This window comes from Momordica charantia (assembly GCF_013281855.1).
Source record: "Momordica charantia cultivar OHB3-1 chromosome 9 unlocalized genomic scaffold, Mcharantia_2.0 BLBB01000009.1, whole genome shotgun sequence".
Lineage (NCBI taxonomy): Eukaryota > Viridiplantae > Streptophyta > Magnoliopsida > Cucurbitales > Cucurbitaceae > Momordica > Momordica charantia.
This window is the reverse complement of record NW_028275167.1, coordinates 3,542,181-3,563,775: the sequence shown is the minus strand read 5'-3', so window position 1 is coordinate 3,563,775 and position 21,595 is coordinate 3,542,181. Positions and strand designations below refer to the sequence as shown.

Genomic DNA, 21,595 nt, shown 5'->3' with positions numbered 1-21,595 from the left:
ATTCTTAAATTTAAGTTAGTACTTAGTTCGAGGGGATGACAAGCCAAATCTAAATTTGGCTTCCGATGTTGACTACTTGTGTTGGGAATGAATATCCGTTTTTTATAGAGAGGTCTTGAGAAGTATTACTTTACCTTTTCAGAAGATTTGTATCTAACTATTAGCAAATTTTATGTTGATAACATCCGTATATCAAGTTGATATCAAGCTAGACTTTCACTGGATATGAACGAACCTCATCTTGCCTCGACTTGAAAATGACCACGTTTCACTTCTAAATTGTCATAATTTACATTATTAAATAGCATAAACTATAGGGTCATTATATATTCATTAATCTTGAGATTTTTTTTTAATTAACATTATATTTCCATTTTATTGAGATGAGTGCAATTTGATTAAGTTATTTATACAAGGGGGTAATAATTAGATTAACACAGCATCAAACTAAAGTAATTTTCTATAAAAATTGATGCAATGTAGTATCATCTCTCACGAACCTAAATTAATCTCTATCGATGGATCTTGTATTATATTTAAGATTATAAAAGATCTTTTTCGATTAACGTTAACTAGAATTTTAAAAAATCAAATTGAGATTAATTTACAAGTAGAGAGTGTATACGATATAATAACAAGTGGATGAGTACAAATTAAACTATCTTAAATAATTAAATAAGAACAATATTTCAATTATTATTAAATGTTTTAGTGAAAATTAAAACCTAAATTACCAAATGGATAATTTTTATTTTCATCTTTAATCTTTAAAATTTGTCATTCATTGATGATCATAATTCCTGTTTTTGTATTACAACACGTAGAAATGTGGATCAAATTCACATTCGAGAAGATATATAATTTCTGTTATATATAATGAAACAAAAAAAAGTTAATGACACCATCTTCCTATCAACATAAAAAGACATTTAATTAAGATTTTTTCATAAATAAGAGTAAAAATAAGAATTTCAACAGTTACTTTGGAGACCATTCATAGCCAAAATTAAAACCATTCAAACTTCAACTGCTACTATTTTTAGAGATCTGGCGTTACCTTAACATGATTATTTCTAGTTTAAGCTAAATTATAAATTTTACACTTTATTGTTTCAAAAATACTCTTAATTCTTTCAAAATTTTCAATATTACCATTGACCTTTTCATAAACATGTTTCGAAAAATATCATTTATACAAACACATGTTAATATTTTGAACAATTTAGAACCACGTGACAATTAAGAGAATCTAGAATAAATTAATTGACACTCCAACAAATTTGACCTCTGCTGATTTTTTACCATTATTAAACGTTGTTCCATCCAAGTTTCCATTAATTATCACATCGTTTCGAGTTCTTACTCGTCGCCTCTTCATTCAAAATATTATCCGATGTTTACTAAAATGATATCTTTTGAAACTTTCGAAAAGATAGGGAGTTTTTTTTGTTTGTAATTTAATCCTTTAGTTTATTCCAAAGTTGGTATATATGTGCACGTGAAAGGCCAATAATTTATCATGCACAAAAGTGGGGGCCACAAACCCAGCCAGCCCTCTATCTTTTGTTCCCATGCTAAACTCCAACTCCTCAGAATCTCTTTCCCTCCATTCCCCTTCCCCTTTTCCATCTCCTTTCTTCATCCTCTCTTTTCTCTTATCTCAAAAACTTTTCTCATACATGGACAGGGAAAAGTTTCTGTATTTCTCTTTTCTTCTTCTTCTTCTCTTTTCCGTCACGGCTCGCTCGAGCTCGCTCGATGGCGCCATCAATGGAGGATTTGAGAAGGGTGTTCTTGACCTCCAGAAGCTTCCATGGAAGAGGGAGCAGAAAGTTAATTGCATTTTTCAGAAGCCAAGTGAGTGTTCTAAAAACTCTCTTCAACAATGAAACTTTAGTAATGTCGATGGAATTTTGGGATCTGTTTGTGTTGAATGTTGCTAGCCTTTTGCTTTTGCTTTTGCTAGGATCTAGGGGATTTGCCTTTTTTTTTTTTGTGATTTAAAAAGATGAACCCTCAGCATTAATTATTTGTTCTTTTTTAAAATTAAATGGGGTTTATTTAATTATTTCTAGTGAAGCCAATCTTTTTGGGGGCTTTTGGGTGATGTGAATCTCATATATTTTGGCTCTCTCCTTGAAGAGTAATTTGTTCTCTCTTTTAGGTCAATGAGCCAAAAACAATGTCATTTTTATGTGGCCTTCTCTCTCTCTTTTGCTGTTTAGAAAATCAACCTGTTTTTTCGTTTTTTTTCCCTTTGGAAACTACATGAACCAATTAATAGATCCTTTTGTTTTTCTCTCTAATTGTTGATTTCGTATCCAAGTATAAAAAAATGTCTTTTGAATTGATAACTTTATCAAGGTTATTTTGTATCTTAATCTTATGATCGGATTGGCTATAAAATTATATATATTTTTGTTATGCAATTGATAAATTACATTGTTAATATATTTGAGTTGGATTGATTCATGTTTCTTTATTTTATTTTATTTATTTAAATAAGGAATATGATGAAGAAATCAGTAAAATAATGATATTCTACTAACACTATTATTCTTGAAGAAATTACTTTGTAGGAATTTTTGGCGATTAAAACAATCTAAAATGACTATAATTTTAAAAGTTGGAAATTAGAAAATAGAAAATTTTGTGATTTTTTTTTGTCAGAAAAATTTGTGAATTGATCCAAATTCAACGGGGTGAAAGTTACATCCGCTTGAGTTATCTAATTTTTCATAAAGGGATTAAAATTTAAGGTAAAATAAATTTTTGGTGTCTAATTTAAGGTTAATGTGTATCTGATTTTAAAATTTTAAAACAAACCATAGATACTCTTGTCTCTTAAAGATTAGTCTGTTTCTCATTTATTTAGTTTCATTTTTAATTAAAAAATAGAATTGCATGATCTCATAATAATCAAATAATATATATGTATATTATATATATATTTTTGTAATAAAATGGAAACGGAAATAAAAAACAATAAACTTGTTTGGATTGTTTTCAAAATTTTTATACAATTTTGAGAATATTTCCATCAATCAAAATAGTTACAAAATATTTAATTTCTTGACGTGAATTATTAGGTTGATTTGACCAGATTTATTAATTTAACAATATTTCTTCCGATTGGACTTCTCCCTCCTTTCTTTCTTTTTTTTCCTCCTTTGCAAGAATCTCCTTCTCCCTTTCTCCTCTCCTCCGGTGAAACTGGCCACCGGCTGTCGGCCGCTGACCCTCCTCGCCAGTCGTCATCGGCGCTGCCGCTTCCTTAGTGAATAAAGAACGAGGATCGTCCTCGTTCCAAATCCTGATCGAATCCCTGTTTTCAAAACATGCTCCCTCGAACAGAAGAAAAACAGAGCTAAGAAATTGCAGGGCTAGCAATCAAAGAAATTCATGGCCGAGAGAATGGGGAAGTGCTTGAACGATGAAATCGAGAAAGAACTAGGATTCTGGTGGATGCAATTGAGTACATGAAAGAACTACTCAAGAAGATTGGGAATCTGCAAAGAGAAGTGGATCGATCAAATCAAACGAATTCAAAATCGAGCTTATTCGTAGTGAGAAATTCACCAAAAGTAATCGAACTTTTTCGTTCCCCTCCCCTGCCCCCTTTCAAACACTCCGCCGATTAGTGTTCTTGTGGGAGAGTGATTGATTTTAGAAATTTTGGGGCACACAGTTTGAGGTGGAAAGCGGATCAACGCGATTTGGAACATGGATTCGATCCTCGTTTTCCAGAGCTTTTTTCCTCGTTCATCGGCCGGAGGAAGGGATGAGGAGACGGTGGCGGGGGTGGCAGTGACGACTAGCGAGGAGGAGACGGCAGCCGGCGAACGGTGGCCTGTTTCATTGGAGAACTAGAGATGTCCAATCATAAAATATATATATATATTATTAAATTAATAAATCTTGCTAAATCATCGTAATACTGTCAACACTTTAACCCTCGCACTATTCTAACTTTAGTCAACTAACACTCAAATAAGTTTAGAGATCATTTAAATATTTTTCAAACTTAGTCGATCGAAGACACTTGGTTTGTCGAAACCTAGTTGGGTGTGTATCGATTTTTGGTTGGTTGGATCTTGTAGTACAACTCGCTCTTTGAGCTCTTCATTCTTTGCTATTTGAGAATAGAAATAAAACTTTATGATCAAATAAATATTAATCTTGAACATCTAAATCAAAAGTATATTTTACTAATGGTGGCACCTTTTTCGTGCTCTTTAGATCTTCATTCTTTTTTTAACCAACAAGCAAATGAAATTTTATTAAAAATGCCATATGAAAATTTTTAATCTTAATAGTGCCTAAATGGACAAACAGATGCTATCTTAGTAGTCTGCCTAGTATAATATCATATTGAATAAATGAGTAGAATCAAAGTTTAATTTTGATTTAAATAACGAAGAATACTTTCCTCCTCAACAATTATCACTAAATATTTGACAATTCAATGTTATTTAAAAAAATTTATATTCCTTGAATACGGGTGGGTAGTGAACATATTTTTCATAGTGAGTTAAAAGAGAGGGATGCAAGGAGAAGCCTCTTTAATTTTTCTATATTACTGACTAGTTTAAGTATTATCATATATGTTTGTTGATACTAAACAAATATATATATTTTAGGTATAGAAGTAATAAATAAATCCTTCTAAATAAGTTAAATTTACTAATATTAATATTACGTTCAATCTATTTGAACTTTGAACTGCGAACCATTCTGGTAGATTAATTAAGAATTTTAGATGATATTTTATTGATATTTTTTACATTTTTATAATTTTTTTGCCATACTTTGAAAAATGTTAATTCTAACCCACGTGAAAATACGTGGATACAAATTGAATACTCGATAATTTGTGGTGTTTGGTTTCAGGGGTGGAGAAAGGGGCAACGAGTTTGCAAATGCATCAAAGGGACTACTGCTCAAACAAAGTAACGGACTGGGACAAGACTCTCCACACGCGCCTAACCCTAGACGTCATTCGCGTCAAATCCCTCCAATCCCGATTCAAATCCTCCATTCTTTCCGGCGAAACCCAAACCCTAAACCCACTCTCCTCCGATTCCCAAATCCCCTTAACCTCCGGCGCCCGCCTCCAAACCCTCAACTACATCGTCACCGTCGCCATTGGCGGCCGGAATCTCACCCTCGTCGTCGACACCGGCAGCGACCTCACCTGGGTCCAGTGCCGCCCCTGCCGCCTCTGCTACGCCCAACAGGATCCCCTCTTCGATCCCTCCTCTTCCCCTTCTTATCGCCCTCTCCCCTGCAATTCCACCGCCTGCTCCGCCCTTCAATTCGACACCGGAAACACCGCCGCCTGCCGGAATCGGAATTCCAGTTCCTGCACCTACGCCGCCTCCTACGGCGATGGATCTTATTCCCGTGGGGAGCTCGGATTCGAGACGCTGAATCTGGGGAACAACGTGATCGACGATTTCATTTTCGGGTGCGGCCGGGATAACAAGGGCTTGTTCGGCGGAACCTCGGGGCTTATGGGTTTGTCCAGAAGTGAATTATCCATCGTTTATCAAACTTCCTCTGTTTTTGGGCAGGTTTTTTCTTACTGTTTGCCTTCTATTGACGCCGGAGGTACGGGTTCTTTAACAATGGGGACTGGAGATTTCTCGAGTTTTAGAAACGTTTCTCCGATTTCTTACACCAGGATGATCCACCTCCCGGAGATTTCGGGGTTTTATTTCTTGAATGTGACTGGAATTAGCGTTGGTGGGGTGAAATTGGATGTGCCGCGATTCGGTTCTAAACGGGATATGTGTATAATCGATTCCGGGACTGTGATTTCCAGGTTGTCTCCAATGATTTACAGAGCTTTGAAAACGGAGTTCGAGAAGCAATTTTCCGGGTTCCCAACGGCGCCGGGATATTCGATCTTGAACACCTGCTTCAATCTCAGCGGGTTCCAAGATGTGAAGGTTCCGACCATCAGATTTCATTTCGAGGGAGATGCAGAACTGACGGTGGATGCGGAAGGCAGTTTCTACTTTGCGAAATCCGACGGTTCTCAGATCTGTTTGGCGTTTGCGAGTCTGGCGGATGAAGATGAGATTGGGATAATTGGGAATTATCAGCAGAAGAATCGGAGGGTTGTTTATGATTTGAAGGAATCGAGGCTGGGTTTTGCGGAAGAGCCTTGCAGTTTCTAGCCGAGAAAGTGAGGGAAATTTTGGGAGGGATTTTCCGGGAAAATTTGGACAGGAGTTTGGAGTTTCAGAAACCGGCCTTGATTGTTATTCTAATGGGTGGGTTGGAGTTGGGCTTGTAGGAAGGGAAATTGGGAGTGGAATCTTGAGTCGAATTATCTCATTTCTTCTCAAGAGAGGGAAAAAAAAGGGAAAATGAATGGAGGGGGAAAGGATTTTGATTGTATATTTCATTTTTATTTGGCTTGTAAGTTGTAAATTGGAATTCAATTATTATATTTCATTTTTATTTGTCTTGAGTAAGTATAGTTATGGTAGTTGGATTCTCAAGTGAAAAAAAACAGAGAGATATATGTAAAAATATGGTAGGAAGACGATGGAAGAATTCAAGCTACATCTTCGACTAAAACTGTAATTTGTACCATTTTCAAAAATGAATTTAATGAGGAAATAAAATCTATTTCATTCAATATACTTGCATGATATAGAGATGGTAGATAATAACATCAAGCTAGTTAGATTATGCATATAAAAAGAAAATGTTTAGTAAAGTCAAACTTGTTAGATTATGGGTAAAAAGAAAATGTTTGGCGAGCTAAATCTATGGTAGCTAAGTCTAGAGATGTGGTATAGAATAATGAAATATTAGAGTTTTTTATGGGTCTTATTATAATTTTATTATTTTTATTTTTACTACCATTGATTTAGGAATGACCACTAAAGATGCTTCATTTCTGCTTGTCATATTAAAAAATTGATTTTAGGAAGACATAAAATCACTTAAAATTGAATTTTAAGGTATCAACGCTGATTTTGGAAAATCAACTATTTAAAATTTTTTTTTCTTTTCAAAATCACTTTTTCTACTATCACTCCCAAACACACTTTAAACTCTTAACTCGAACCGCTAACAATACTACACCTAAAATTAGTCATCTCACTTAATTTACTAGGTTTGGTGTGCTCATCCTATAAGACAGATAAGTATTATCTTCTTTTATTTAGTTGACTACGCTCATTCTAACTAACAGCTATACAAGATAAACGGTTTTGATGAGTTTATTTGACCTTACCAATTAATTGTTTTTTGCTTAATGTAGGTGTGAAATTATTTGAGAAATGTACTCATAATAGAAGCTTCATTAACTATAAACAAATTTAAAACTTCAAACAATTGAATTGAATCCAAAGCAACCTATGATAAACATCCCTATTTTCCCATCATACCCCTATTTCCATTTATTAAAATCCAACTAAAATAAATAATCCAACTCTCAACCTAATTATAGAAAACAAAGACAACAGGATCATAATTCCATTGGGCAGCTAAATTCAAATCTAAACTTCTTAGCCTATAGTACAAATTAAAATCCCTCCAACCAAAAGACAAAACAAAATAAAGAAAAAAAATCATGGTAAAAAAATGAAATTAGCAAAAATAAAAAGGAATGAATTGCAATTAAATTAATCAAATTGTGAGATTTGTTCAACCGACACCAAACCTACCTTGAAAAACATTTGACAGATAAAGCTGATGACAAAGCCACATCTCTCTTTGTCTCTCATGCTTGGTATGACAAAGCATTTGAAATATTATGTTGTTTTTTTTTATTAGAAATATAAATATTATGGGTTTTAATTAATTAGTTAAAATTGGCCTTCTCTCTTTGAACCACATTAATTAATGTGCCTTACCAAAAAGTATGAGCAATTTATAAGCCCACACTTTAGATTTGCCTCACTCTTTTTTTTTTTTTTTTTTCCTTCCTTAATTTATTGACTTCTTTTTCCCACCTCCTAACTTTTGATCCCTCATTTCAATTATTCCAAATATCTTCATTAAATAACCATACTGGTTTTTCTTTTCATATTAGCTTACGTATTCTCATGGTCTATTTCTAGGGGCAAATGAAGGACAGAATTCGCTCTCTCATTTATATGAAGTTAAGATTTCAAAATTTTCTTCTCCCTACGTATTTATCTCACATATAATATTATGCATTTATTTAAATATCAATTTGAGTATAACTGAGTGGATAAAAGTATCTATTATATTTTTTTTAGGTCAAAAGTTCAATATCTCACTTGTACCGTCGTGCTTTAAAAAATTGATGTTCACACGAGAATAGTATTGAAATTTTAACGTTTTTTTAATAATATTTTAATGAAATAATTTGTTGAATTCACAGTTTAACAATATTAATAAAATTATCATATATTCTTCAAAGTATTTTAATTACAAACATTTCTATGTTTCTGATATTTTTCTCCCTGATCACAAACTCACACAAAGCCAAAATGATCTAAGTAGATTAACTAGACAAATTTAAATAAAGTTTGGATTATGAATCGCCAAATGAAAATTTTGATGAATACTTATAGAACCATGCATTTAGAACATTAGTACATTTATTCTTTGAATTAATTAATATGCATTAACGGATGATAAATTACTTGAGTTAAATAGTAGTTTAGAATTCGTGACCTTATCTTACAATTAATTACAACATTTATAGTTCTAATACATAGCATAGATATGAATTAATTGTGATACTAAAATCAAAATTTCAATTATATTTGTTTTTTTCTTAAAACAACATTTGAGATTAATATCAAGAAAAGTTATACTCTATATATATATCTCTGTTTATTCTCCATAGGAATAGCTTGACATTCTATGGCTATAAATTTGTACTTTTAAAAGGAAAGGAAGACGGATTCAAGGGTAATAGAGTAATTTTCCATATGAATCTAATTAGCTAATGTAAAGTGTTTTAATATAAGTAATTAAATTTTGTTACATGAAAGTTGAAAACGCTATTACAACTTTTCACCATCACTCAAACTCTTATAATTAATATTTTTTGCATCAAGAAACTCTTTTTAAGATTGTATACTATTAAAAGAAAGAGAAAGGGGCTGTTACAAATGTTATTCCTTAAACTTTCATAAACTTTAAAATAATTTTATTTTAGTCAGTTGAATTTGAAAGAAAAAATAAATTTTATTTAAATAAGAGTGACTCATAAATTTGAGATGGATACGACTATTTAATTAATATTATTATATTTTAGTAAACATATGAAGCAAAAATTTATATCCTCATTTCAATCACTTGAATTAAAAGAGGCGTTAGTGTGACTAACCTGAACTTAATTGAACAGTGATTAACACATGTCTCTAATCTAGAGGTCATGAATTTAAATCTCAATCTCTATTTGTTGTACTAAAAAATAATAATTAAATAAAATTAAAAATACCTTCAGTTGCACTGAAATAGTATTTAATTATAATATTTTTAAATACTATATAGTTTAAATGGTTAAGGTAATTTGATATAAAAAAAATGGTTGAGGTAATTTATATTTTAAAAGAAAAAAAAATCTGCAACATCTTTTAAGAAGTTTATTAAAATTAGCCTCTTTAAAAATTTTGAAAAATGTATAATAATATATTTTATTTAAAAGAAAGAAGGAGGAAAAAAAAAAGTTAGGAAAGAAAATGAAAGCGGTTAATTAGAAGGACGGCGAGAACATTTAAAAACGGACCTCCTCTTGCTCTTTCTTTCGCTGCCCTTTAAAATTGCCATTTTCCATTGGACGACTCAGTCCTTTCTCCTCTCTCTCCTCTCTCTTTCTCTCTCTTCTTCTTCCTGCTCCATCTCCTTCTCTGCTCGTTTTAATGGGGAAGATCTCCCATCCGCCGCACAAGAATTCCATTTCCACCACTGATAATACTCACTCAACTACTCCTCGCCATGAGAGGAAGCTACAGAAGCGCAAGCGTAAGACTGTTCCGCGAGATTCTCCGGCTCAGCGTAGCTCTGTCTACCGCGGAGTCACCAGGTTAGCCATTATCGATTTTTCTTCCTTCGTCGGTGATTCAATTTATTTTCTCTCTGTTTTGTTTGCTCTTAGTGGATTGAATCGATTCGGTTAATTAACTTTAGGCATAGATGGACGGGACGGTATGAGGCGCATTTGTGGGATAAGAATTGCTGGAATGAAGGACAGAACAAGAAAGGAAGACAAGGTTTGGTTCTGTAATCTGTACTTTTCTTTTTCTTTTTCTTCTTTTCTGTTAGCGAGTAATTATTGTTCGATGCGATCCTGACTTTCTTGTTCTTTAATCTTCTGATTTGTTTTGGGCCTCTGTGTTGCGGTGGATGTTTATTGACGGAATCTGAATTGAAATGTGCAGTGTATTTAGGTATGTCCTGCAATTGGAACTTCAGCGTGCAATTTAATCTTGAAACAGAGTGCTCACTCTAGTCTGAGTATGTGCTATTGCTTTCTTCTGATCCACAGGAGCGTATGATGATGAAGCAGCAGCGGCTCATGCTTACGACCTGGCGGCACTCAAGTACTGGGGAACTGAAACTGTTCTTAACTTTCCAGTAATTTTCCAATTGATTGTTGTTCCGTATTCACTTGTTTTCCTTTCGGCTACGGAAATTAAGAAATTGGTTGAAGATTGTTCAATTCTTGCGGTTTGATCGTTTGCAGTTATTGACGTACCAAGACGAACTCAAAGAGATGGAAGGTCAATCAAGAGAAGAGTATATTGGATTTTTGAGAAGGTAATGATCATTCTTTAGTAAAACTCGTGCAGATAAGGGGAATTTCAAGAAAGATTATGTTAACTTAAACTCTAAAATATAATCTGTATCCATTTTTATGAGTTCAATCCACAGGAAGAGTAGCGGTTTTTCTCGCGGGGTTTCAAAGTATAGAGGTGTAGCAAGGTACCATATGCTCCATCACTTGACCAATTTTAACTAGAAATGGCTCTGTTTCCCTTTTTTAGGAGTTATATCTGTTCACTTGTTTTCACTTCAGTGAATTCTACTAGCATTTCATTTAATAAGTATACAGTAGAAAGTAGGAGATTCTTGTTCTCAAATGTGGAGACAAATTTTAAAAAAAGATATTCAGTGAAGATCTTTATATATATATGAACATAGAATGCTGTTTTGCGTTCGATTTTAACAAGTCTTGATTTGTCCTGCCTAAATTTATGCAGTCTATATTTTAACCTCTAATTGGTCCTATGATTTGTAAAAAATAGCTTATAGTATAAACATTTTATATGATTTAAGCTTAGCCCTTGTGATTAGTAAAAATATAGCTTACAATAAGCAATCCTTGGCCTAAAACTTCCTACTTGTTTACCCACCTTCATATATACGAAGAATATGATGTGTTGCGTGTGGAACTTTCTTAGTTGCCTTTTTCCAATTTTTCTTTGCGATCGACTTGGGAAAATCTCTTTCCAATTACAGTAAAGACAATTAATGATATCACCGTTCAACCACTAACCAGAAAGAGGGAAAAAACTATACGTATGATTTATACATACAACTAATTATGTTCGAAAAACCCCCTTTGGATCTCTCAAAACCGGATTGTGAATAAAGCAAAATTTCTGTAAATACAGGTCTTTTTCTTTTTCTTTTTCTTGTTTTTCCTTTTTGCTACGTTTATATAAATGCAGGCACGTGGCTACTGACATCTAACACTTCCTTTGGTCAAAGCTTAATGGAGTTCTTATCATAATTTTCTTTTCCTATAATTGAATTCTTGAATTATAAAGATTATCAGAATGTTTAATGGTGTTATTATTTCTGCATAAAGTTTGAACAGCTGGTTGAAATCTTAGTAGTTTCAATGCAATTGAATTTCTGATTCAAAAAATAGAAGACAATCTTGACATGTAAAATTGTCTGCATGTGAAGACAAAAGAAACCATCACAATCTTTTGGAGTTGGAACCTATTTGCATTAATGAATCAATATTATTTTGAAATTGAAAGAGTTTTTTAGACCTAAGGTATGTGTGCTTGGAGATCTAAATTAGTTGAAATTAAAAGTTTGATTTCATATATTGCTGCAGACACCATCATAATGGAAGATGGGAAGCTCGAATTGGCAGAGTGTTTGGCAACAAATACCTTTACCTTGGAACATATGGTAATTTTAGCTTCTATAGCTCAAACAAGAGGCTTTAACTATTACGTATTCCATAGTTTGTTTTAAGTTAGAATTTTATATTATGCTTCTATTTAATCTCTAATATTAATATCATTAATTACGTTTGCATGCTATCAGAAAAATAAAAGAAAATAATAATGAAATAGATTAATACATATGTCATTTGATAGTATTTTTTACGTGGTCCATAGTTCATGGTGTAATTAAATTTTTTTGGTTTTAGACTTAAAATAGAAGGGGCATAGAGAGGGGAAAAAACGGTTGAATCTTTGAATTGTAAACGTAACAAAAAGCCCCCTTCATTATATTATCATATGGCTTTTCTTTTTTTTTTTTCTTTTTTTTTTGAGTAAATTAAAATAGAAGAGGGGAAAAAACGGTTGAATCTTTTAATTGTAAACGTAGCAAAAAGCCCCCTTCATTATATTATCATAAGACCTTTTTTTCTTTCTTTTTTTTTTTGAGTAAATTATCATAGACTTTTTTTTTTTGAAAAAAGTATCATAGACTTGTTAAATACTATCATAGCATCACTTTTCACCGAAAAAATAATTTATATTATCACCTGCCTTTGTTTTTATGCAAGATTTTTCAGTCAAAGCCCATATATTAATTAATAAATCAGTAATATTTTATTATGTATTTAATAATGTGGTCTATACCTTTCAATAAATATTGAGTAATCTCTGTATATATAAAACTATAATCTAAATTATTAATCAAAACGAGTATAGTTCTGCAGTAATTGACATATATCTTCCACAAGTTGTGAGTTTGATCCCCACGCCTATACGTCGCACTAAAAAAAATTGAATTATTAAACCACATTATCGTTACTTCAAATAAATAAATTAAATACTTAATTAAAGTTTTGTTTTTTTGTTTTTTCTGTTTAGTACAACATGAATTAAAGTTTTGTTTAGTAGCAATTTAGTTCTTTTAAATAAAATAAGACGGTTTTACTGTTGGAGAACTCCTTTGGAAACTACTGTATTTTCGTTTTTTTCTAGATCGTTTGTGTATGATTTTGTCTTTAATTTTTTTTTTAAATCATGGTTGTTTATTCTACACTTAAAACTAGTTTTTAATTTTATTGTTGTCCAAAAGTATTTTTAAAAAGTGAAAAGTTAAAAGGAAGAAAACAACATATAGGTAATAAGTAGACTTCCTAAGCTTAATTAAAAAATAAATAAATATAAATATCAAAATAAATTTATAATCAAATTGTGTTTTAGTGAAATATTCTTAAAAAGAATCCTAAGATTATCCATATGTTTCTCTAAATAACAAAGATATGAACTTTTTTCTTCAAAAAAAAAGGAAAAAAAAAATCTAAAATATTTAAAATATACACGCAACTAAATCTAGTGGTTGGATTGTAGATCACCAAACCTCAACTGCAGCATGGCCAGCTATTAAAGATTATATTCATTTTGACACATGATTTCATAAATTTCCAATGTCTTCGTCCCACCAAATTTTGCATACATATTATTAAGGTGGTTTGGTTCTTCTATTTTTTAAAATTAAGTTGGAAAATATTACTTGCACCATTATACATTTTTTTCCTATGGATTTTTTTGAAACATTTTAAAAATATAAGTGAATTTTGAAAACTAAAGAAATAGTTTTGAATTTTTCTTTTTTCTTTTTTAAATTTATCTAAAAGTTGAAATGAGTTTTTAAGAAAAGAAAAACCATGTTAGAGCAAACAAATATGATTTTCAAAACTAGACAAAAAAAAAAAGTGAGATTTTAAATTTAAATATTATTTTGATCAATTGAATCATTTTGGTCTCAATACTTTCAAAACGTCCTATATCTTTTCTTTGTGTTCATTTTAATTTTAGTATTTTTAAAAATATCTATTTTAGCCATATAATTTTAAAAAACTTTCTCTAACATTTTTGCCCCCAAATAATCCCTTATTAATTCCGCAGCTACCCAGGAAGAAGCTGCCACAGCTTACGACATGGCGGCCATCGAGTACCGTGGCCTTAACGCCGTTACAAATTTCGACCTCAGCCGTTACATCAAATCCCTCCGTCCTAGGCAACAACAGAGTATTATCTCCAACAACCGTCCTCCAAACCCTAACGCCGGCGAATTACCTGCTCTAGAATTTGACCCCAATTCCGTCCTCGGATTTACTTTCCCGTCGCAATGTTCCAGCTCCGGCCAACCCGCCACCGCGCCGCTCCCCGGACCCGGTGGCGGTGACTCTTCCTCGTCGGCGGCGCTGGGACTCCTCCTCCAGTCGTCAAAATTACAAGACGTGTTAGAGAGAACGTCCGCCGCCGACGCTCCAGAGACGCCCCCGGAATCGGACCGGCCGCGCCGCTGCTTTCCAGACGACGTTCAAACTTACTTCGATTCTACTCAAGATTCCGGCGACTTTGCCGAAAGCGACGACGGCATTTTCGGGTACCTAAACTCGCTTTTTCCTTCCACGATTTTTCACTGCGAACTGGATGCTTAATTAGATATGGTCAAGGAAAAGACTTCCGGCGGGAGCCGGAGAAAATAACTTAGCCGGAGGGAGGTAATTAATTTAAATTATAGAGACATTAATTATCATTTTTGTAAAGCTTCTCTTTGATTCAAAAGAACGAGAGAGGAAAAAAGAAACATTGATTTTTTTTTTAATTCTTTTCCAGTAGAATTCATCTTCATGCAACCGTGTAAAGCTCGGGTGCATTGGGATTAGAATTTTAGCAGTAAAAATAAGATATGAGTTTTTAGATAATTATAAGAAACATGACAAGAGAAATTGTCACACAAATGAATTAATTTTGATTTTATAAATAAAATACAAAATTATAAAAGAAAGTAGTATTTGAATTTTGAACTATATTGTAATTGTTCTAGATTACACTTTCGAACTTATAATTTCAACGACTATCTTCTAAGTCTATGAAGGGCATGCTAAAATCACTTTTCTCATTGTCGAAATTACTTCGCTTTCCATGAATTATGTTTAGTAAATTATTTAAATTGATTTGAAGGATCACTTGGATAGTAATTTTGAAAAATCCATTAAATTTAAATCTCTTTTTTCAAAATCACTAATTTTACCATAGTACTCCCAAATACACTCGAAATCATCCCAAGCATGACCCCAAAACATTTTTTTTCCATATGTTAAGACATTAAGTATAATTCTTGGAGGGGAGCGAACAATTTAGAAGAAATAGCGATGCCAATTTGAAGCTTATTTTCCTCTACTTTTTTTTTAAGTTTATTTTCCTCTACTTTGATACTATCCTAAAATCATTCAAAATATTTAGTAATACCTAACCATACTCTCTTACCTAATATTCGATCATGTAATTAATTCTAAATTAATAGTGTATTTGTTTTAACTTTAATTATAAAAAGTTTCCTCTCCAAGTGACAACTATATGTTATAGCAATTATATTGTGTATTTTTGAGTCATATTGCCCATCTTTTCGACTTTAGACATCCCTTTAATATGCATTTAATAACTTGCCATCTCAATCACACATTCTTGGAAGAGTGAGGGTTGTTGGAAGTTGTAGGACTTATTGGTATGCATTTGATCAACATTTTTAGTTGGATCAATTAATAGTTGACTTAGTCAATTTCAAACGTTTACCAGTATCAATTTTTTCACCGACGTTAGCTTTGCATTAACATTAGCTTTGCATTTTTTAGTACACATATTGGGAGGGCGATTCGAACTTAGTGATCAGGGATATATCCCTTACCCAATTAAGCTACATTTAGGTTGCATCAATGCACTGTTACAATTATATTAATTACTCCAAAATAGGCTAAGGCCTTGATTCACTAAAATCATCAAAATTCAAAACTGAAGTCAGAGAGAATTTACAGAGACATCTTCTTCACCTAAACTTGTTCAGAGGTTGAACTGCAAAGGAGTTGAGAAGCAGCCAAATAGGGTTATACTGAGCAACAAAGCTTTGAATCTATGGAAGCCAGACATATGCAAAATGCTTGGTAACCTGTCAATGGATATCTGCAAAAAAAAAAAAAAAAAAAAAAAAAGAAGCTTACACCAAGATTTCAACAGAAATTCATAGTGGAAAACAGTAGCCAATAGGGTGCAAACTGAAAAACAGAACCAAAATGTACTCGGGTTGGTTTGGTTTTGGTCGATGTAGGAATTCCAGTTGATTTTGATATGTTTTTTAGTCGAGTTGTGTTTAGTTGTGTTTGGTTTGATTTCTTCGAAGATTAATAAGGTTAAATTACAAGTTTGGTTTCTTTAACTTTTTGGATTGTGTCTAGTAATCCTCTACTTAAGAAAATTTCTAATAGGTCCTGAAATTTATAAGTTGTGTCTATTTATTCTATGCACCCGTCATATAAATGTTAAACTAATTATGTCCATAATATGGACCTATAAGCCACAAAACTGAAATTGAAAAACTTGTAGGAAATTAACACAACCATGAAATTCACGAACCAAATTTGTTTCAAACTTCTTAAACCAACATGGAATTGATATGCTTTACCTGTAATCCATCACATACTTGGACTTCCCAATCCTTCCAAGTTGGAGAATTGTTTGCTTCCCATTTTCCTGTGCCAAACAAACCACTCAAAACTCATCCCTTTCTAATTGAAATTCATTTTCTTTTAATCCTAATTGATCCCCAAACCAATTAAATAAAATTGTAGAATTTTACCTCTAAAGTTAACTGAAAATTCTTCACAGAGGTCTTAATCATAAGACCTGAAACTGCCCTTCCTCTGTCTTTGAAGTCCAACTCATATTGCTTGGAAATCTAAAAGAGAAAAAGAAAAACAATGAAACACTACGGTTTCAATTCATAACCATTTCGTTTTTAGTTTTTTCACTCCTCTTGAAAACATATTTGAATTCTTAGCCAAATTTCACCGACAAAACAAAATTTTAAAAACTAATTGTTTTTTGCTTTCAAAATTGGCTCAAGTTTTGAAAATGTTCACAAAAACTAATAACAAAACAAAGGAACGCATGGATGAAAATAATGTTTCTAAGTTTCATTTTAAAATTTAAAAATAAAAAACGAAAGGGTTATTAAACTGCGGGGTGAGGAAATCCAAAAATTTCAAGTTTCCATTGAAGAATTCTTCTGAATATGCAAAATCTGACTCACCTTATTGTATTGGGGAGCCTTAGAAACAAGCTGATGGACTTTGTCCTTTTTTTCTTCCCACTCCCTTGGCAGCCCTGCTATGTGCTGCACCTGCTCCAGAAAACGCAAGCTCTAAGTTAAACGGGTGGTTCGTAAATATTCGACAAAATGTCGATAGAAATATCGACAATATTAATGTGAATACTAATATTAATGAGCTCAAGTGATCTTCACGACTTTTACTCAAACTATCTATCAACGTTAACGTTTCATTGATGTTTCTATTGACATTTCCAGGTATAAAAATTTTCTAAAGAACCTGATTGGTGTTTTTCAGCTGCATTGATTGATGCTTGGGGATGAAAGCCTTCATGCTTCTATGACTCCCAGTCCATGTAGCTGTTGTAGGCATGAATCTGTAGAAAACAGCAGCCAAAGGAATGACTCCAAAAGAGAAAACGAGAGAAAGAAGAGAGAGATATAGCCGGAGGGAGGGGAGGGGCGGTGGCTTACGTTACAGCAGCCAAAAGCGTTTTCGACTGGCCCGGGATTGACTTAAGACGGTTCCCCTGAGAGCAAGCATGAAGAGAAACCATGTCATAATCATAGCATAGCAATTCAGCAAACTTGTTTCAAATTTCAAAACAATTTCAACACTCCATAAGAATGTGCAAGGAAAGTGAACCTGATCCCAAATATGGTATTTTGAACCAACAAGGTTTGTAGTCATGGATCCAACAAAACTATCATCTGCGTTGCAGAGTATCCCTCTTGTACTCTGAGCTATTTTATACTCCGATCGCCCGCTCCGCCGTCTATGGCGAGCCACGGCCAGCTTCCGATCCTGCCGTCCCTTCCCTTCCTAATAAAATTTTGAATGTCGAAAACCAACCTTAAAGATCAAGAAGCAATCCTCTACTAAGATGTTTAACAAAAAAGCCTAAATTTCCCATAAAACACACTTAGTTCACAGAAAATTTAATCAAAATCTGTGATCTCCAAAAAGATTTAAAGATTTTGTTTATAAACAAAGTTTTGGATTTTGTTAAAAATAAATTTGAAAATAAGAAACTTACATTGGTGTATAGAGAATAGAAAGCGCCAGCATGAAGGCCATCAGGCGATTTTTCCTTCACAATGACACAGCTACATCTCCCCACATCCACAGGCAATGGCCGACACAACAACGACCTGAAAGTCCACGAAAAAAAACCTTAAATATTCGCTTCTGACATAACATCCTTAAATTTTCTCGGAGAGTCTCTACTTTTACCCATGTATTTCTTCGTATTGTTAGGTAGCGTTTTCAAACTCTAAGTCAAATTTTAAAAACGAAAAGAAGATAGTTTCCAAAAGCTTGTTTTTATTTTTGAGACTTTGCAAATAATGCAAATGTGTTTTCAAGAAACGTAAAAGCATACTAAGAAAATTGTGGGCAAACAAGCTTAACTTTCAAAAACAGAAAACTAAAAACGAAATAACTTCTTTAAACATAGGAAAAAGCTTACACAGTAAACTTAATGTTTTTTCTCATATTCTTGACACTACCTTCAAAGGAAATAACATCTAACAAATTTGAGCACAGAACATATATTAAACTTCACTCAACCTAAAAAATTAGCTCCATTTCATTTCTTGTTTTCTGTTTTTGAAAATTAAGTCTATAAATACTACTTCCACTTATGTCGCCTTGACATGGTTCCCAATACGAACGAGTCGCTTCTAACCCCCTCCCGTCCTTCCCAATATGCCTATTTTTTGAATGTCGATTTCTGACTTTGCTTCTTATAAGACGAGCTACTCCATTGGCTTGTCTAAAGTCTTAACTGCGAACTAAGTGTTTTCCATTCCCACAAAATTTTATTAGAAATTGAAATGAATGTAAAAAAGAAAAACATGGAACAAAGGAATGAAAGGGACCTGTTAGGCAAAGTGGACCAAGAGGAAGCTGGAGCAGCTTCAGAATCGGAAAAGTCCCAAATCTTCAACGAACTGGAGTGCTCTGAATCGGTGCCGTCCCACAATTTGGAGGCGAAAACCTTGTCTCCCTCGTTCATCTGCATACACACATGAAGCGAAGAAGCCTTCAAAGCCTTCAAATCCCCAAATTTCTTCCCATTATTAATGGTGGGGATCGCCTTTTCTTTCTCATCCTTCGTATTGGAGGTCAAGTTTTCTTTGCCTTGCCGGAATCCGCCGCCGTCGCTGCAGCTGCGGGCGTGGCGGAGGTCGTTGAGGGGATTCAAGTACAGGGAATTGTAGGAAGATTGCCGAGGAATTGTGGTTTTCTTATCGCCTAACATCCCTTTTTTCGTTTGTTCGGAAGAAGAAAAAACAGAGTAAAAGACGAGAGGAAATGGAGAAATGGGAAATGGGGATGGAATCTGTGGAGTCTAGTCTCTATCTGTGGGATTCACAAGCTACAATATATATGTGACCAAGAGAGAGAGAGCCCATTTGAAATCCGGGGAATTTTGTACTCATTTTCTAGCAATAAAAAAACTCGTAGATTCGAATTCTCACCTCGTACTATTTCAAAACGATGTCTAAGTATATGAAATAAAATAAAGATAATACCTGCTATCGACCACTACCTTTAATTTTATTATTGGAAGATATCGTCATGATATGATGATAGTTTTATTTCGTTGGAGTGTACGTATGAACACAAATTACAAAATGCAGTTCAAATCCATCCCCTTTTCTTATCAAAGACAATAGATTTTTGAATTCATATCTATTAGTTAAAAGGCTAACAATAAGATGATAGAACTTTTATTGTTAGTAGTACATAATCAATTGAGAAGTTTTATTCGTAAAATAATATATCGTATCAAATTCCAGACTACTGAAGTAGATACTTTTGTAGTACTAGAAATTTTCACGGTCTCGAGCGATCAGTGGGGACAGATGAAGGAGTTAGTGGGTGAACCTTGGGAAAGGGGAGAGGCTTTGGGAAGCAAAAGGGGAAGTGGTTTGAATTTGAAATGGGCGTTGGAAAAAGTGGAGGCTTTGGATTTTGTTTGAGTGAGGAACCAACGGTAACCTTAAAAAGGAAAAACAAACAAAAAAGAAGCAATGTCTGAAAACAGTGGGATTTGACTATTGATTTGGATTTTGGAGTTTCGTTGAAAGGCGGGAACTTTTTTTTTTCCTCTCTCTCTCTCTTTTCCTCTTTTCAAAATGGGACATCTCAATCTGATGCTGCTCTTCTTACTGGACCACACACTGTCCTCTTTTTTGTACATTTGTCCGAAAATTAATTATTTTGGGAAAAAATTAAAAAACAGCCCAAAAAAAAAAAGAGATGTATTTATGAATACATCTGTTTTTTGCCATTTAGTACAATTTTCCGGGGAGAAAAAGAAGGAAAATCGAAGCTTGAACAAGAAAAAAATAGTTGGATACCGAGTGAAAAATAATGCTACGTCTATATATTCGAAAGGAAAATATTTAGCTCTGTAAGACTTAGGACCACAACGTAATAGTAAGTTAACATGTTGACATTGAAATTTTTTAACTATTTTATTAAATTCATATCTCATTTGATATCTCTTCAATATATCTTTTACTATTTTTTTCTTTTCAAAATCCATACGTTTCTCCTCCCCTCCCCTCAATCCCTATATTCTCTCACCTTCCTCTATCTTTCACTTTTCGTATTCAAGTTATAGAATAACAATTTATAGGTACATGATAATTTTTTGCTTTTTATTTTCCTTATCATTTATTGTTTTTCTTTTAAATGAAATACTATATATTTTCAACAGTTTGATTAACTTGGGAGGCTCATAGCAACCGTATGAGAAACGTATGAACAATGTTCTAATAATTAAGAATAAATAACGGTTGATTATGAACAAGTGATTAATTTTTTAGTTCTCTTTGATCTAAAGAATAGAGAGAGAAAAAAAGAGATACTTAGTTAAGCATGGAAAAGAGTATATTCTTGAAAAAAAATAATATTAGAAAAAAAGTAGCAAATAAAATTTGTTATTATTTTTCCTTTTGTAGAAAATTAGTCAAATAAAAAGCGAGGTGCATTTCAAAAGAGAAAAAAAAAAGAGTGTAGGGAGAGAAAAGAGAGGAGGAGAAACGTCAAACAAGTTTTTGAAAAAAAAAATAAGAGATTTATGAAAGAGACATTAATGATATATGAATTTTAATAAAATAAATAGAAAAATTCCAAAGTCAACCCATGTTAATTTGGATCGTATCATTTCATTGTGGTTCTGAATTTTTAAGAGCCAAGCTTTTAACCATTCGAATTAGTCCCATATCCATGAGTTTGGGTCATAGATATAAAGGTTGGGCCGGCCCA

At 33.0% G+C, this 21,595-nt stretch overlaps 3 protein-coding genes across 7 annotated transcripts; 2 read left to right on the top strand and 1 right to left on the bottom strand.

The window, feature by feature from the left end:
• The first annotated feature begins 1,592 nt into the window (after positions 1-1,592).
• Positions 1,593-6,478, top strand: LOC111018206 (aspartyl protease family protein At5g10770). The gene is made up of 2 exons (XM_022294215.2): positions 1,593-1,857; positions 4,891-6,478. The coding sequence occupies exons 1-2, from the start codon at positions 1,680-1,682 to the stop codon at positions 6,180-6,182; spliced, it is 1,470 nt and encodes a 489-aa protein (XP_022149907.1). The 5' UTR covers positions 1,593-1,679; the 3' UTR covers positions 6,183-6,478.
• A 3,262-nt stretch (positions 6,479-9,740) lies between these two features.
• ADAP (ARIA-interacting double AP2 domain protein) lies at positions 9,741-17,918 on the top strand. 5 transcript variants are annotated; one of them, XM_022297814.2, is made up of 9 exons: positions 9,741-10,024; positions 10,129-10,211; positions 10,380-10,388; positions 10,487-10,575; positions 10,685-10,758; positions 10,873-10,923; positions 12,071-12,147; positions 14,109-14,592; positions 17,572-17,918. In XM_022297814.2, exons 1-9 carry the CDS (start codon positions 9,861-9,863, stop codon positions 17,618-17,620), a joined length of 1,080 nt encoding a protein of 359 aa, XP_022153506.2. In that variant the 5' UTR covers positions 9,741-9,860; the 3' UTR covers positions 17,621-17,918. The 5 variants fall into 5 exon arrangements, with proteins under 5 accessions (XP_022153506.2, XP_022153515.2, XP_022153520.2 ...); XM_022297823.2 differs by having other exon boundaries at positions 17,612-17,917; XM_022297828.2 differs by lacking the exon at positions 17,572-17,918 and adding an exon at positions 16,054-16,201.
• TLP8 (tubby like protein 8) lies at positions 16,023-21,053 on the bottom strand. The gene is made up of 9 exons (XM_088117262.1): positions 19,195-21,053; positions 18,351-18,465; positions 17,960-18,136; positions 17,788-17,843; positions 17,594-17,690; positions 17,296-17,385; positions 16,843-16,941; positions 16,669-16,736; positions 16,023-16,169 (listed from the first exon to the last, which is right to left on the bottom strand). The coding sequence occupies exons 1-9, from the start codon at positions 19,575-19,577 to the stop codon at positions 16,094-16,096; spliced, it is 1,161 nt and encodes a 386-aa protein (XP_087973388.1). The 5' UTR covers positions 19,578-21,053; the 3' UTR covers positions 16,023-16,093.
• Positions 21,054-21,595: the final 542 nt, after the last annotated feature.